The 14,911-nt window shown below is 40.7% G+C and overlaps 1 protein-coding gene across 23 annotated transcripts in view; it reads right to left on the bottom strand.

Moving 5' to 3' along the window:
* FOXP1 (forkhead box P1) overlaps nt 1-14,911 on the bottom strand; it is a 1,122,086-nt gene that overhangs the window by 44,134 nt on the left and 1,063,041 nt on the right. For all 23 annotated transcript variants that reach the window (XM_073592053.1, XM_073592052.1, XM_073592058.1 and 20 more), the window contains 2 exons: nt 13,210-13,297; nt 3,652-3,735 (listed from right to left, as the gene is read on the bottom strand). In XM_073592053.1, coding sequence (XP_073448154.1) covers nt 3,652-3,735; nt 13,210-13,297 — 172 coding nt within the window. The remainder of the gene's footprint in view (nt 1-3,651; nt 3,736-13,209; nt 13,298-14,911) is intronic.

Genomic DNA, 14,911 nt, shown 5'->3' with positions numbered 1-14,911 from the left:
ACACTCTATCATACTCTACCACAACCTAGCATGTAGACCTTATCATACATGACCACAACTCCTTAACACCCTACCTTACCACAACCATACATTTCTCTACCAGAACACAATAACTAGACACAGCCCAATAGCTAGACACTATGGGGTTGATTTACTAAAACTGGAGAGTGCAAAATCTGGTGCAGCTGTGCATTATAGCCAATCAGCTTCTAACTTCTGCCTGTTCAATTAAGCTTTGACAATAAAAAACCTGGAAGCTGATTTGTTTCTGTGCAGAGCTCCACCTGATTTTGCACTCTCCAGTTTTAGTAAATCAACCCCTATATTATATCCTATGACAACTGAATATCTAGGCACCCTGTCATACCCTACCACAGCCCAATATCTAGATAACTTATTATACTCTACCACAACCCCATAAAACCCTGCCATACCCAATCACAACCCCATTAACACCCTACTATAATTTACTATATACTCTACTACTATACTTCAATAAACAGAAAACAAAACATTTTCTGAAAGCAATTTATAGCTGGAAACCAAGCGTGAGCGTAATTTTTTTCTCCTCAGTACTAGAAGACATGGTAAATGCATTCTTCCCAAAATGCTGCTCTACTTCACACATACTTGTATGCCTTTCTCAGTGTTCTAATAATTGAAATTTATCAGATTGAGTATATAAAATATATTCTATTTTTCTACCTCAAAAGACCATTTTGAGAAGAGTCGACAGCGACCAGACAATATGGTATACTCGAAAAAAAAAAAAAAAGTTAAAAAAAATTTGCATCAAAGGGTTTGAAGTTGATTGCTTCCAAGTGAAGACACTTTTCATATACAAATGTATTTTATTTCTTCCTCACTCCACAAATGGTGGCACAACAGTAAATTTACATACGCTAATCCAAACAATCTGTGCATGTGACAATAGCGAAACCTCACACAGGCTGCCTATTGTCAGTTTACATACCAGTGAGCTTTATGTTTGCTTGTAACGACGTTTGAGCTGTCAAAGGTTTGCTTTGGACTCTAAATAAATGGTTAGACAAGCACTGTGCGGAAATATTAGACTTTTCTCCAAAGAAAACCTGCTGTGTATGAATTCCAAGGCTATTAATTTTTCAGTCAAAAATATGCATGCTCGTTGCTCATAATAAAGAAGCACTGTGTGCAGCAACGAAGGAAGATAATGTTAACCTGCCTGGCGGAATTCGATCGAGGAGTTAAAAATAAATTTGCTGGGAGGTCCCCGGCAATAGGAATATTATTTAATGAAAAAAAAAAAAAAAGAAGAAAATGAAACAGGCCTAAAAGGAAAACTAACAAACAGAAGTCACCTTATCTAAGGCAATCGCTATTAAAGTTGGCTGTACAGATGAGATTTTAAGTGTAAATTTCCAAGTAATCCAACACATATTTTTTTTGACAACACAACACAACCCTCGCCTCTTCCACCCTCCTTCCCCCTTTCATGATTTCCCTGCAAAATGAGGCAAAGGGAAAAAAATTAAAATATTGTCTAATATTAACTTTATTCTTAATTTCATTAGTTATATTAGCTATAAACTCCCTTGAAGGGGCTGTAATAACCACCAAACTGTAACACTGTGAAAGCCAGTGGTGTGTAGTAAATGATGATTGCTAAGATTACAGCACAGTGCTCTTAAAGCAGAACTAAAGCCTCCTATCCCTTTGTAGCCAATGAAGCTGCTATCTGTTTGATCATCAAATGCCATGACGCTGCGCAAGTGATCAGTTATGACACCAGCCATTTGATGGTTTGACAGTTTGGTTGCGAGCACAACCAATGTGACTGTTTTTTGAAATTGTTAAATTGATGGGTTTAGTTCCACTTTAAAGTATAAATTCAACTGTTTTTCTTTTGAATGGAGTACGGACACTTATGCCGCGTACACACGGTCGGACTTTTCGTCTACAAAAGTCCGACAGCCTGTCCGACAGACTTCCGACGTACCTTCGGCGGACTTGCGGCAGACTTTCTTACGAACGGACTTGCCTACACACGACCACACAAAAGTCCGACGGATTCGTACGTGATGACGTACACCGGACTAAAATAAGGAAGTTCATAGCCAGTAGCCAATAGCTGCCCTAGCATGGGTTTTTGTCCGTCGGACTAGCACACAGACGAGCGGATTTCGGGGTCCGTCGTACTTACGACGTAAAGATTTGAAGCATGTTTCAAATCTAAAGTCCGTCGGATTTGAGGCTAAAAAAGTCCGTTGAAAGTCCGGAGAAGCCCACACACGATCGGATTACCAGCCAGCTTTAGTCCGTCAGCGTCCGTTGGACTTTTGTAGACGAAAAGTCCGACCGTGTGTACGCGGCATTAGACTCTCTGTTGGATTTGTACTGTTGTATTCCCATTGTGGAGATTTCCCCTCACTTCTTCTGCTGGTGAAAATGTTGTCACTGAGACAAAAAAGGAGGACAGCAATAAGATGTTTTACTGCTGCCGTGTCCCTTTTAGACCAGTTTCACACTGCAGCGCCCGGCCGTTAGCACTAAAGCGCCGCTCGTTTTAGTGGCGCTTTTCGGACGCTAGCGGGGCACTTTTAGCCCCCCCGCTAGCGGCCAAAGAAGGGGTTGAAAGCGACTGTGTTGCGGCACTTCCGAAGTGCTTTTCAGGCACTTTGGAAGCGCCACCCATTCATTTCAATGGGCAGGGCGTTTTGGGAGCACTGAAATGCAGAGCTCCCAAACCGCCCCAAAGATGCTGCTTGCAGGACTTTCCCTAATGTCCCGCAAGCACACCGCCCCAGTGTGAAAAGTCACACTAAAATGAATGGGAGGCGGTTTTCAGGCATTAGTTAGAGGCTATTTCTAGCGCTAAAACGCCTGAAAGCCGCCTCAGTGTGAGAGTAGCCTTAGAGGGACTTCAGCTCACGTTCTGTCCCTAGGACAATAAAGTCCCTGAGACAGGAAACAACGGGCAATCATTACATTGGAGCCACTGGAAAAAGCAGATGTATTAACCTTTCTAATTTTTGGCTTTGGTTTACTAATTAAGCTCAAATGTCTGGGGAAACGACTAAAGGTACTTGTTGTGACAGGGCGCTGTCATTGCCAACTTTCTTCCAAAAATTTTAACTGTCTGGCTGCATTTCTAATACTTTGATGCATTCTGAGTCAGTGATCCAGAAGACATATACAGATTAGTTGTGACTTTGCTTGCTGCATATAAGTTACAGGTTAGTGACACAGAAAGTACCGAAGTCAGACAGCCACGCAACTGGCCTTTTAAAAGAAGGTCACCAGTGCCAACCTACGTAAAAGGGGTAAGCTAATGCCCCATGCATACAGGCCAAATATCGGGCAGTATCGGCCAGTTCAATAGAAACTGGTCGACTTTCGGTCCGGGTGTACGGCAGCTGGTCAGGGACATGCTCGAAAAAGGTGTGCCGATCGGCATCTAATCATCGCTTGCGCTGACCAATGTGTTCTGGTGGGGGGCCATCCCCCTATCAGAACACAATAGCTCAGCGGGGTAGATCATTGTACTAACATTGCATAGTTTCAAAACTGGACAAAAACATTTTCAGCCATTGTCCAATTCCATTTTCTAGATGTGGCAGTAGCAGACATTTCTCTGTTTACCAGGAAAACAAGCAAACAAATTTGACTTACAGGTTGAGGGCTTGCTTTGGGTTCTGTTGACTTCACATGTAAATGCGTCATCATGGCTTGGAGGCGTTCTTTGTCTTTGGAAAGCTATGAAAAGTAAAAACAGAAAATAACACACTTTAGAAAGAGAAAACCAACCATTGTTTATTTATATGCAGTCAAATGTACTGCGTTGTGTTTTACAGGGAACACTGAATTAGTGACTTCGGTCCTTGACTCACCCTTGAGTTTTTCATAATTTGTCCATAAGGTCATCAAATGCATACAGACGGTACATGCAAGCAGCAAAGAGTGAAGTGCAACAGCTCATGGCAACAGATCAGAATTTACACATGAACATGATGAATTCAGTTTAACTGATACTGAGCCCTCGTTCACACTAAAGGCGGGTTTGAAATCATGCGAGTTCAGCTGAAGTGCAAGTTCAGGGGCGATTTGAAGGACATGTGTGGGTTCATGCACAGATGTCTACTGAAATCACCCCTGACGTCGCCAAAAGTAGTGCAGGAACTACTTTTGGAAGTCAGTGCGGTGCCACGAAGTCGGCGTTGCACTAATTGGGAGTGCAGTTGCCGGCAATAGGCTGCGCTTTGGCATGCGATTTGACATGTCAAGTCGATCTGATGTGAGTGGAGGCTGAATGCTACATGCTACGCTAATTGTTGCTACTTGCACTGTTTAAAGAACAAAAACATACCAAAAGCATCTTACTTTATGATAAAGGAATATGTTGGAAGAGTATTTTTTAATGAACACATCAATTGCCTCATTTTAGTGCTGTCACTAATGCCTACTGAAAGTCAGTTGAAGTGAAATGCCTGCCAATACTTTCGGCAGGGCTGACAACACTGTATAGGATTTCAGTGCAGTAGAGGCACTGTGTTGTCAGATCCCTACAGGAAATTAGAAGCGCAATGGGTTTTCAACAGATACTTTTCTGTACTGCAGCACATTTAAAAAGGCAAGCCATGGGGAAATGTGCATGTATGGCAGAAATGTACTGAATTTGTTTTGTATCTTTCTTGGCCAGATTTTGAGACTTTCAGTTAAGACACCCATCAGTCATGACCATTGGTCAAATGTCAACGTGATAATAAATGACAGAATTGCATCAACTGACCCCCTTCAATATGCCTGATGCTTGAATTTCTAGAAACGTCGGTGAATACACTGAAATTATCCTGAAAGGCACATAATTAATCTTGCTGGGGGGAGGATGATGAAACCAAGTCTACCGCATCACCTGAAAACTTCAATTTAAACGCTATTAGTATCTGCCCTTAACAAGATATGCGAATGTAATCATCGCTGCAACCATTTTATTTGTATTCTTTTCTGCAGAGCTGCCTGAACGTCGGGCACACAGAATGACTTATAATTCTCAGCCTAATGCCTGTGACACGCTGTCTCCGCTCGCTCTTGTTCAATTACATAATATCAATGCCTGCTCGAATCAGATATTCTGTTGTACTGACACTACAGGCGATATGTAAAGTTCATGTTTTGGCAGTTAAAAAAAAAAAAAAGAGCAGCTTGTAAAAGAACAACATGAATACAGAATTTAAAGGGAAAGCTTGGTGTTTAATCCATGGGGGGATTCTCAGAAATCCGTGGGGAATTTTTTTCTTAAAAATTAATTCACAGTGTTACCTACAATTAGAAAAATGACATGTGGAAAGTGACTTTTCTCCCTCTCTTGTATCTTTACTACCCTTGTAGTCTCTCTTGGTCTTAAACAAGATTTCTCAAATGTTTAAACTTATATATCTTTTTTTATAATCAACTTATGTGACATTGATAGCGTAATTACATTACAGATTCCCCTGGGGCGCAGATCTCTATGGGCAGCACACTCTTCATTGTAAGAGCTTACCCTCACTTGTGTGGATTCAATCTTAAAAGGCAATTCCCCTTTAACTTTTGCATGGCTGCTGACCTGCTATTTCTATGAACACTTCAGGAACTCCAGTGGTAATGTATCACTGTAAGTTTTCCTAGCTCTACTCAACTGTAATTGTGATTATTTCGAGGACAAATAATGGTGTCAGGCACGCCTGATATAGGAGGCTGCCTTTAAAAGAATCCAAGAGTAATGAAGTAAATCGTTCAGGATGGCAGTCAGTCAACAAGCATTTTCAGAATTACAGCTTCTTTCATGACAGATTTACTTCTATGCTTCTTTGAGTATATGTTAGTATATTCTGCCTTATGGTTTTACATTTTAAATGGGTTAGGATCTCTGTTACTTCTTATGGCTAGGCCTTGAGAAAGGCCAGGAAACCCAAATACATCATGTTCTGAAGGGCCCATGCTCTGCTTTTATTATGTGGCTGAAGATGCTGACACGGTGGATGTATTGGTGTTGACAGGAAGCTGTGACTTCAAAATTCTTGCCAGTGCTGTGCTGATCTGTTGTGCCATACTCTGGTAGGTGAGCATTCAGCTTGGGTTTAGAGAGAGAAAACATAAATTCTGGGGTCTGTTTCCGACACAGAACTGAACAATCGTAGGTTGAATAAGCAGTGAAAAGTCTTCCAACATTATATTGCAAACCTGGTTGAATATGACCAATTACTACTAGCTATAACACAGGCCCCTTACTCATTGACTCTTCTCAGTAAGCTGGTGTCACTGGAAGCTTGAAGAAATATCTCACATTCTACTGACACATTCTTCCAACCATCCCATATCTTAGTTTTTACAGTCTTATGAATCCCAAAAGAGCTTGGACCAACATGGTCAATAAGCTGCTGTATTGGGATGAATTGGGGTGTGGCCTAATGTGCCCACTTTTAGTTAAAAAAATAAAATAAGAGGAGTACAGAAGCCAAGTTTATAATACATATGCATTGTTTATTTTGTGTGTGCGTGTTTAAGCATGCACGCACTATGGCTAGAAGAGCTATACTGAACCACCTTTAACCTCAATACCAGCTGCTGCATGCCTTAAAATCAATTACCCAAGTGTCTCAATCTTAAGGTGATAGCCAATACTGCTTCATCCATGTGTCCAGTATGATCTATGTTTGTGGAGGCTGCATGCAAGTTCCTTATATAGGCATTAATGTACACCTATAGTCTACAACCATGAAGGTGCAGCTGGTATCAGAATTCAATAACCCTAAAAAATGTTCTAGTGTTTGACAGTAAATTGCTAATGTTATTAAACTCACTGCAAACATTTTCAGCCATTTACCATGGAAAGGAGAGGTACAACTGTATAGCCATCTACTTTTATAACCCAAACGGAAAAAAAGACCAAAGCTTTTGCGCATCCCTGGTTGCTGTACCCCACAATTATGTATTTTTTTAAATTGTTGTACTGTTGACTAACAATTTTCCATTATAGCCAAGTTTTCTGACCCCTTCCATATTTGTCTAATAGGGGCCTACTTCACAAAACTGACATTCTCTTTTTTTTGACTGGACAACATTGGGGTTGCCACTTTCAAAAAAGCTCAACAGCTCAACAATGTTGATTACGCTCAGACCACTTTGGATTCCTTTACATCAGGGGTAGGCAACCTCGGCCCTCCAGCTGTGGTAAAACTACAAATCCCATCATGCCTCTGCCTCTAGGAGTCATGCCTGTGATTGTCAGGGTCTTGCAATGTCTCATGAGACTTGTAGTTTCACCACAGCTGGAGGGCCGAGGTTGCCTACCTCTGCTACATCATCCTTTAAACTGATTCTTTAGGTAAGCTACTTATCTATGCGTTTGTGTGCATTTTATCTAAACACAATGCAAAAAGAGATATGCACACGTACATTCTTTCACCACTGTAAATAAAAAGGAAATATATAATTATATTTGAATTGGTTTTCTGTTAAAATTGATCTTTTTTCCTTCCGTTAAGTAATTGAAAATTACCATTTATAACAATAATATAAAAAACTACTTGAAGTACTGAAATTGGCTGTAGAAAACAATGTTTGATGTATTATTACCACTCTAAACTATCAGCTGTAAATCTTAATAAAAGTGCATAATTACTTGGTGTGTGGCTAGTTCCCCTTTATATGACCACATCACCAACTTCCCCCCTGTAATTGTTTCTGCAAGACTCGATAATTTACGCTTCACACTACGATACCAGGAAATAAATTAGGCCATAGCGGGTTAATGAAGACTACAATGGGAGGGAAGGCTGAAATCAAGGGCCAGCAGAATTCATGCAGGAGCCAAAATGACACAAGACGAATTGAGAGAGGAATTAAAATGTTATGTAATTAAAAAGATATATGCTTTTTACAGAGGGAGAGCAACAACAGAAACTTTAAGTCTGTTTTTGCAGATATTTCTCTGTGACTATTTGAAGCTGCAAATGACTTTAAAACTCTGTAAAATTCCAAATGTAATTATCTTCTCTATTTAGCCCAGGGCCTTCTATATATCTTCGTAATGCTGCCTTGCATATAAAGCAGCTATTTCTGAAGGCATACTGTAATTTAAAATTAGCACAAGTGCATGAAAAGGAACGGGTTAATCGGTCACCTTTGCCAAGGTGCTCTTGAGACCAAATGTCCAAATATTAATTTAGGAGGAAACAATCAATTGTGTCCATATTTTTTTGCTAGTGAAATTATAAAATGTTGCTATACTGAATGTGTTTGCAGGAAAAAAATATTCTGAGATAGTCTTGGGGAGCAGGCAATTTCTATATGGATGTTCGCTTGTCTACAAAATTATTTTATACAATCTTTCTTCACTTCAAAAAAAAGATTTGTAGAAACTAGATATTTTGAGCAATTTTCTGTTGCTTCAATATTATCTATTATCACCAGTGTTTTTTTTTTTTCAAATAGAAATATTTCTTAGGTAAAGAAAAGTATTACTGTTTAAGATATAGGGCTTATAAAAGATTGTTTGTCAGATAGACTGGCTACAAGATTGACAAACAGAGGTAGATTTACTAAAACTGGAGCACTCAGAGCCTGGTACAAATGTGCACGGTAGCCAATCAGATTCTAACTGCGGCATGTTCAATTACGCTTTGGCAACAAAACCTGGAAGCTGATTGGTTTCTATGAAGAGTTGCACCAGTGTTTGCACTCTTCAGTTTTCACAAATAACCCCCACAGTGTCTTATATTTATAGGCTAAGGCTCAGTGGCAAAAAAAGTCATGAAAGAACTAAATTTGGATCTCCCATTCAACTAATGCCCGAGTACATACACTTATTTACTGTATGATAGATAGATAGATAGATAGATAGATAGATAGATAGATAGATAGATAGATAGATAGATAGATAGATAGGAGGGGAACATTAACACTTATCGCAGAGCAGAAAAATAGTAATTGGTACAGGTTTTCTAACCTACCAATCATTTATTTGCCTAGGCACTGGCAATCTGGCAGGGTGAAGGGCCTCTCATGACATGAGATTATCATATGGACAAGCCAAAAAATGTAATAGTCCAAAGGAACCAGATTTCCGTTGACTATAGTTAGATCTGTGAAGAACCAATTCTGCTAAGTTGCTATAGGTCAGTGGAACTTGTTCGCTGACATTGTTCTAAATTAATTTTCCAAAAATAACCTGTAAATATAAACTCAGTCATAAACATGATAAAATTGTAAAAAAAAAGGACCAGTGTGTGCCTATTTCTCTCCTCAGCATGTTATGATAACCCAAGCCTACTGAGACTTGCCTCATTCATCTATCTGGAGTTTTCCTTCATGTGTTTTCTGTGTTAGTGATGATGATGTAATTGGGGGTGGGTAGTAACACAAAGCATGTTTCTAGTGACTCCTTCAGAGTTAATGGGTATTTTAGAATACCTAAGCATTTTTGCCATTACAGACCATAGGAAGATTTTTTGGAAAAAAATTAAAAAAATAAAAAATAAATACATTTTGTATAAACAAACATGTTATACTTACCTGCTCTGTGCAATGGGTTTGAGCAGCCCAGATCCTCCTGTTTTTGTGTCCCTCGCTGGTGCTTCTGTCCCCTCCTCTCTGCCAAGTGCCCCCACAGCAAGCAGCTTGCCGAGCCGCTGCTCCTCGTGCCCATTCAGACACAGAGCCGCAGTTCAACTCCGCCCCCTCCCTCTCCTCATTGGCTCACTGACTTTGCTCGACAGCAGCAGCAACCAATGTCACCAAGCTGCCGTCTCAGCCAATGAGGAGGGAGAGTCCCGGGCAGCTGAGACTCTCGTGCAACACCGCTGGATCAAGATGGGGCTCAGGTATTAGAGGGTCTGCTGCACACAGAAGTTTTTATCTCGCCCAATATCAACACTCTCCTCTATTCTGCTACTGACCACCTCTATGACAAAATCTCTCCCCTGTCCTGCCCCAACCAAGCCACTTCCATCTACAATAAACCCCTGTCCTCCACCCTGGACAAGCTCGCTCCCCTCACTACACGCAGAATCAGGCCTCGACCCCTACAACCCTGGCAAACAAATTACACTAAAATTCTCAAAAAACGTAGTCGCGCTCTTGAGCGTCTGTGGCACAAGACTAAGGGGGGTTATTTACGAAAGGCAAATCAACTTTGCACTGCAAGTGCACTTGAAAGTGCATTGAAAGTACACTTGGAAGTGCAGTCGCTCTAAATCTAAGGGGTAGATCTGAAATGATTGGTAGCTCTTCATCCAATCATGTGCAAGCTAAAATGCTGTTTTTTATTTTCCTTGCATGTCCCCCTCGGATCTACAGTGACTTTACTTCCAAGTGCACTTTCAGTGCACTTTCAAGTGCACTTGCAGTGCAAAGTGGATTTTCCTTTAGTAAATAACCCCCTAAGTCTCTCAAAGACTTCAACCAATACAAATCTGCCCTCCAAAAATACTATTCTTTCCTCCACACTGCCAAGCAGACTTATTTTACCACTCTTATTAACACCTTCTCATCCAGTCCCCATAAACTTTTCTCTACCTTCAACTCTCTACTTCGTCCTCCACAGCCTCCACCTACTGACTCACTCACTGCCCAGGAGATTGCTAATCACTTCAAAAACAAGATTGATACAATCCATGATGAAATCTCCACCTCTACAGGTATCTCCCCCAGTTAAGACCCAATATCAACAGGTACAGTTGACACTCCCCTTATTCAAAACTGCTACAGACGAAGTTGCTAAACTCCTTTAAACTAATGCCCACCTAACAACCTGCCCCCTGGACCCCATTCCCTCTCAAACACTACAGTCGCCCTCTGACTCTATTCTACACTAACTAAACCACATCTTCTATCTCTCCCTCACTCCCGGCATTTTCCCCAATGCTCTAAAAAATGTACTGGTCACCCCCATACTTAAAAAGCCGTCCTTGGACTCTACCAATCTTAACAACCTACGCCCTATCTCCTTGCTCCCCTTTTCCTCTAAACTCCTTGAACGCCTGGTTTACAACCAACTGAGTGACCACCTCATTAAGAATAGCCTTCTTGATACCCTTCAATCTGGATTTCGCCCTCAACACTCCACAGAAACTGTTCTTTTAAAACTCACAAATGACCTACTAACTGCAAAAACCAACGGACACTATTCTGTACTCCTACTTCTGGACCTTTCAGCTGCCTTTGACACTCACGGCTTTCAATCTAATTTCTACGCTGACGACACACAAATCTATCTCTCCACCCCTCAACTCACTCCATCAGTCTCCTCACACATCACTAACTTACTAACAGACATATCTGTATGGATGTCAAACCACTTCCTCAAACTCAACTTGTCCAAAACCAAGCTTATAATATTTCCTACCCCACGTGCCTCTTCCCCTGATTTGTCTGTCAAGAGCAATGGCACAACCATCCACCCATCCCCACATGTCAGGGTGCTAGGTGTTATACTGGACTCTGAACTCTCCTTTCAGCCCCATGTCCAATCACTTTCCAAAGCTTGCCGCCTTAACCTCCGCAACATCTCTAAACTACGTCCCTTTCTAACCAATGAAACCACAAAGCTCCTGATTCACTCCCTGGTTATCTGTCGCCTTGACTACTGCAACTCCCTCCTCATTGGCTTACCTTTAAATAGACTATCCCCCCTTCAGTCCATCATGAATGCTGCTGCCAGACTCATCCACCTTACAAACCGCACAGTGTCGGCTACCCCTCTCTGCCAATCCCTCCATTGGCTGCCACTTGCCCAACAAATAAATTCAAAATACTAACATTAAGTTACAAAGCCATCCACAAATCTGCCCCCAGCTACATCACTAGCCTAGTCTCTAAATACCAACCTAATCGCCCTCTTCGTTCCTTCCAAGACCCCCTGCTCTCTAGCTCCCTTGTTACCTCCTCCCATATCTGCCTCCAGGACTTCTCCCGAACCTTGCCCAACCTCTGGAATTCGCTACCCCAATCTGTCAGACTATCTCCAAATTTATCCACTTTTAGGCGATCCCTGAAAACGTTCCTCTTCAGAGAAGCCTATCCTGCCTCCATCTAACAACTGCACTATTTTCTCCATTAGCTCATCCCCCACCGCTATTACACTTTTGTATAACTTGACCCTCCCTCCTAGATTGTAAGCTCTCCTGAGCAGGGCTCTCTGATTCCCCCCTGTATTGTAATTGTACTGTCTGCCCTATGTTGTAAAGCTCTTCTTAAACTGTTGGCACTATATAAATCCTGTAGAATAATAATAATAACACTTGACCTAAAAAATGCACTGTTGGTGGAATGGGCACACTTTCCCACAGGCACACTGTACAATCTTGTAGGAAGCCTTTCTAGAAGACTTGAGGCTGTTATACCCACAAAGGCAGGGCATCTACATAATATTACCTATGATACTGGAACTGGATGTCCAACAAGCTCATAGGTGTGATGGTCAGGTGTATACAGACCTGCATAAGACTTACTTAAAGTGACCCATGCACACTATAGACACACTATTTTTACATATACCGAACAAGCAGTAAAAGCACTTCAAAACAAGCCCTTATTCATCTCTGTATCTATAACTATTGTTTAAAAATAATTTTCAATTTCACAAAACAGACACTGAAATCGTACTGTTTCTATGAGGACTGATCTTGGCAGGCTGTCAGTCTTCTAGTGTAAACACACAGCAGGTGTTTCTAAGCTGTTAGAAAAGACTTTAGAGTCTTTATTGTGATAGCTGAGGATCTTTGAGAACGTAAAACCTCACATTAAAAGCAGAGGTTGGCTGGTTTCAAAGCTCGTTTTCAGCTGGTTTAATGGCCATAGCCTAGGCACAAGTGTACACAAGTAAACATATGTACTGTAAATGTCTTCTGTTTTAAAAATCCACTACTGTGTGTAATAATATGCTATTGGGGAACCTTTTTCGTTAGCGTTGGTCCCCACATTGTAACATGACTGCTTATCTTGTCTGATTATTCTGGTTAAGCTTATTGCACATTTTATTATTACTGATTAAAATAAAGGCCTATGCCTGGCCATCCATTAGATAGATAGATAGATAGATAGATAGATAGATAGATAGATAGATAGATAGATAGATAGATAGATAGATAGATAGATAAAAGGATACAAGCCTTCTAAATAGAAGCCATACAGGAACTATATTTCAATTAGAAAAAAATGAAGCCAGTGAAATTGGTGACAGTGTTTTACCTGTAACTCTAATTGCTGTACAACTTGCATCTGAACTCGACATTGAGCCGTGCTCCTGTCATCCAATGCATGCTCATTGTTGAGATGTCTGTAATGACAAAAGAAGAGATAATGAGGATGGGGTAACTGCCCTGCCTCAGATTCAGCCATGATTTAGGGTTCAGTCTAAATGGTACAGTGGTACATCCTGCTCGTAACATTGAACCTTAAAAACAATCTGCTAAATGGGAAGAAGGCAGATAGGTTAAACACTGTGGAAAAATTACACATGGCTTGCTCCAGGATATGTGTGGGTTGTTACCCAGAGAACTGAAGAACTGTAAGCTTATTTCATTGCATGTTTTAAGCCTGATTATACACTATGTGGTATTCACAAGTGGCGGGCCAATCTGAGTTTCATTTGTGACAGCTACAATTGACAAAACCTGAGCTCACCATTCTGTGAATAATTTTTGGCATGATGGAAAATCTTTTTTAATTGGCACTGAATGTATAATAGTTCTGCACAGACATTGTACAAAGGAAATGGCATAACAGTAGAAATGATTGAACCAGGTATATGCACTTGGTAATCACTTTAAAGACGTCCATCTATAGACAAGGTACCCTGTCAGATATTTAATAATAGGTTAGTAAAAGCATGTACATTTCACCACCCCTTCACCTTTTTCCTTTAACTGTTTTATAGTGCCCATAAACATGAGATGGCAGCTTGAAGATTTGACCTGAGAAAGAGCTTTTTCTAATTGGAGCTTATATATACAAACTCATATCATCCAGATGTGTGTGTTTATGCAAAGTGCAGACAATCATATGGAGCTGGCCTTAACTCTGGAGAACAACAGCAACTGAATGGAAAAAGACAACTAATATGATCAACCTTCATTTAATACACCCCCCCAAAAGTCAACTGGTCTGAAGCTGGGTACACACAGTCTGAATATCAGCAGGAACTGGCTGACATTCAGACCCTGTGTACAGCTGTCCTTCTGATAGAAGCCAGTCTTAGTATCATGGTAGTCATCTACATATAAACATTAACTCACCCAGATATTTTATCATATGAAGCAGGTATTTACCATGGAGTTATTGGGGTTGTGATAATTTTTTCTTTATTTTGACTCCCTCTTCTGACCAACTCTGGACATTTGTGTACAAATTTAGCAGAACTGAAGGAGTTGTAAGGCATGTTAGGATGAGTGCTAAGGCTCTTTATAGCTTAGAGAACAAGAGACCTAGCCCTCTTTTCACTTTTTATTAGCCTAAAAAGCTGAAGTTTAGTAGGAAATATAAACAAGGAAAAAGCATGCCAGCAGGTATTACAGAAATCACATGACATAAGGGGTAGAGCATTTGTACAGAAGAGCGTCATCATTTAGGTGGGCCTAGGGCAAGCATGATGTCTGAATACACCCCTGGTTTAATTTATGGAAGCCTAGGTCTATGGTTTAATCAGTGGGCAGACTTATGAATGCTGATCTTCGACTGGTTGCCAAGGGTTGATGCTTTACATTGCAACTCCATCACATACCAAGATGATGTACAAAATACAGAAAATCTCGCAAATGATGTGTTTGTGCTGCATTCCTGAATGAGTTTACAAATGCCAGTCATTCTAGTTCTTAATTCAGGCACTGGCATGAAAGGTGTGAATAATCCAAAACAAAAGCAAAGCAATAACTAAGCATGAAATAACAAACAT

This window comes from Aquarana catesbeiana, linkage group LG07 (assembly GCF_042186555.1).
Source record: "Aquarana catesbeiana isolate 2022-GZ linkage group LG07, ASM4218655v1, whole genome shotgun sequence".
NCBI classification, from domain to species: Eukaryota; Metazoa; Chordata; class Amphibia; order Anura; family Ranidae; genus Aquarana; species Aquarana catesbeiana.
The sequence above is the reverse complement of the archived record's forward strand: the minus strand, read 5'-3'. Positions and strand labels throughout refer to the sequence as shown.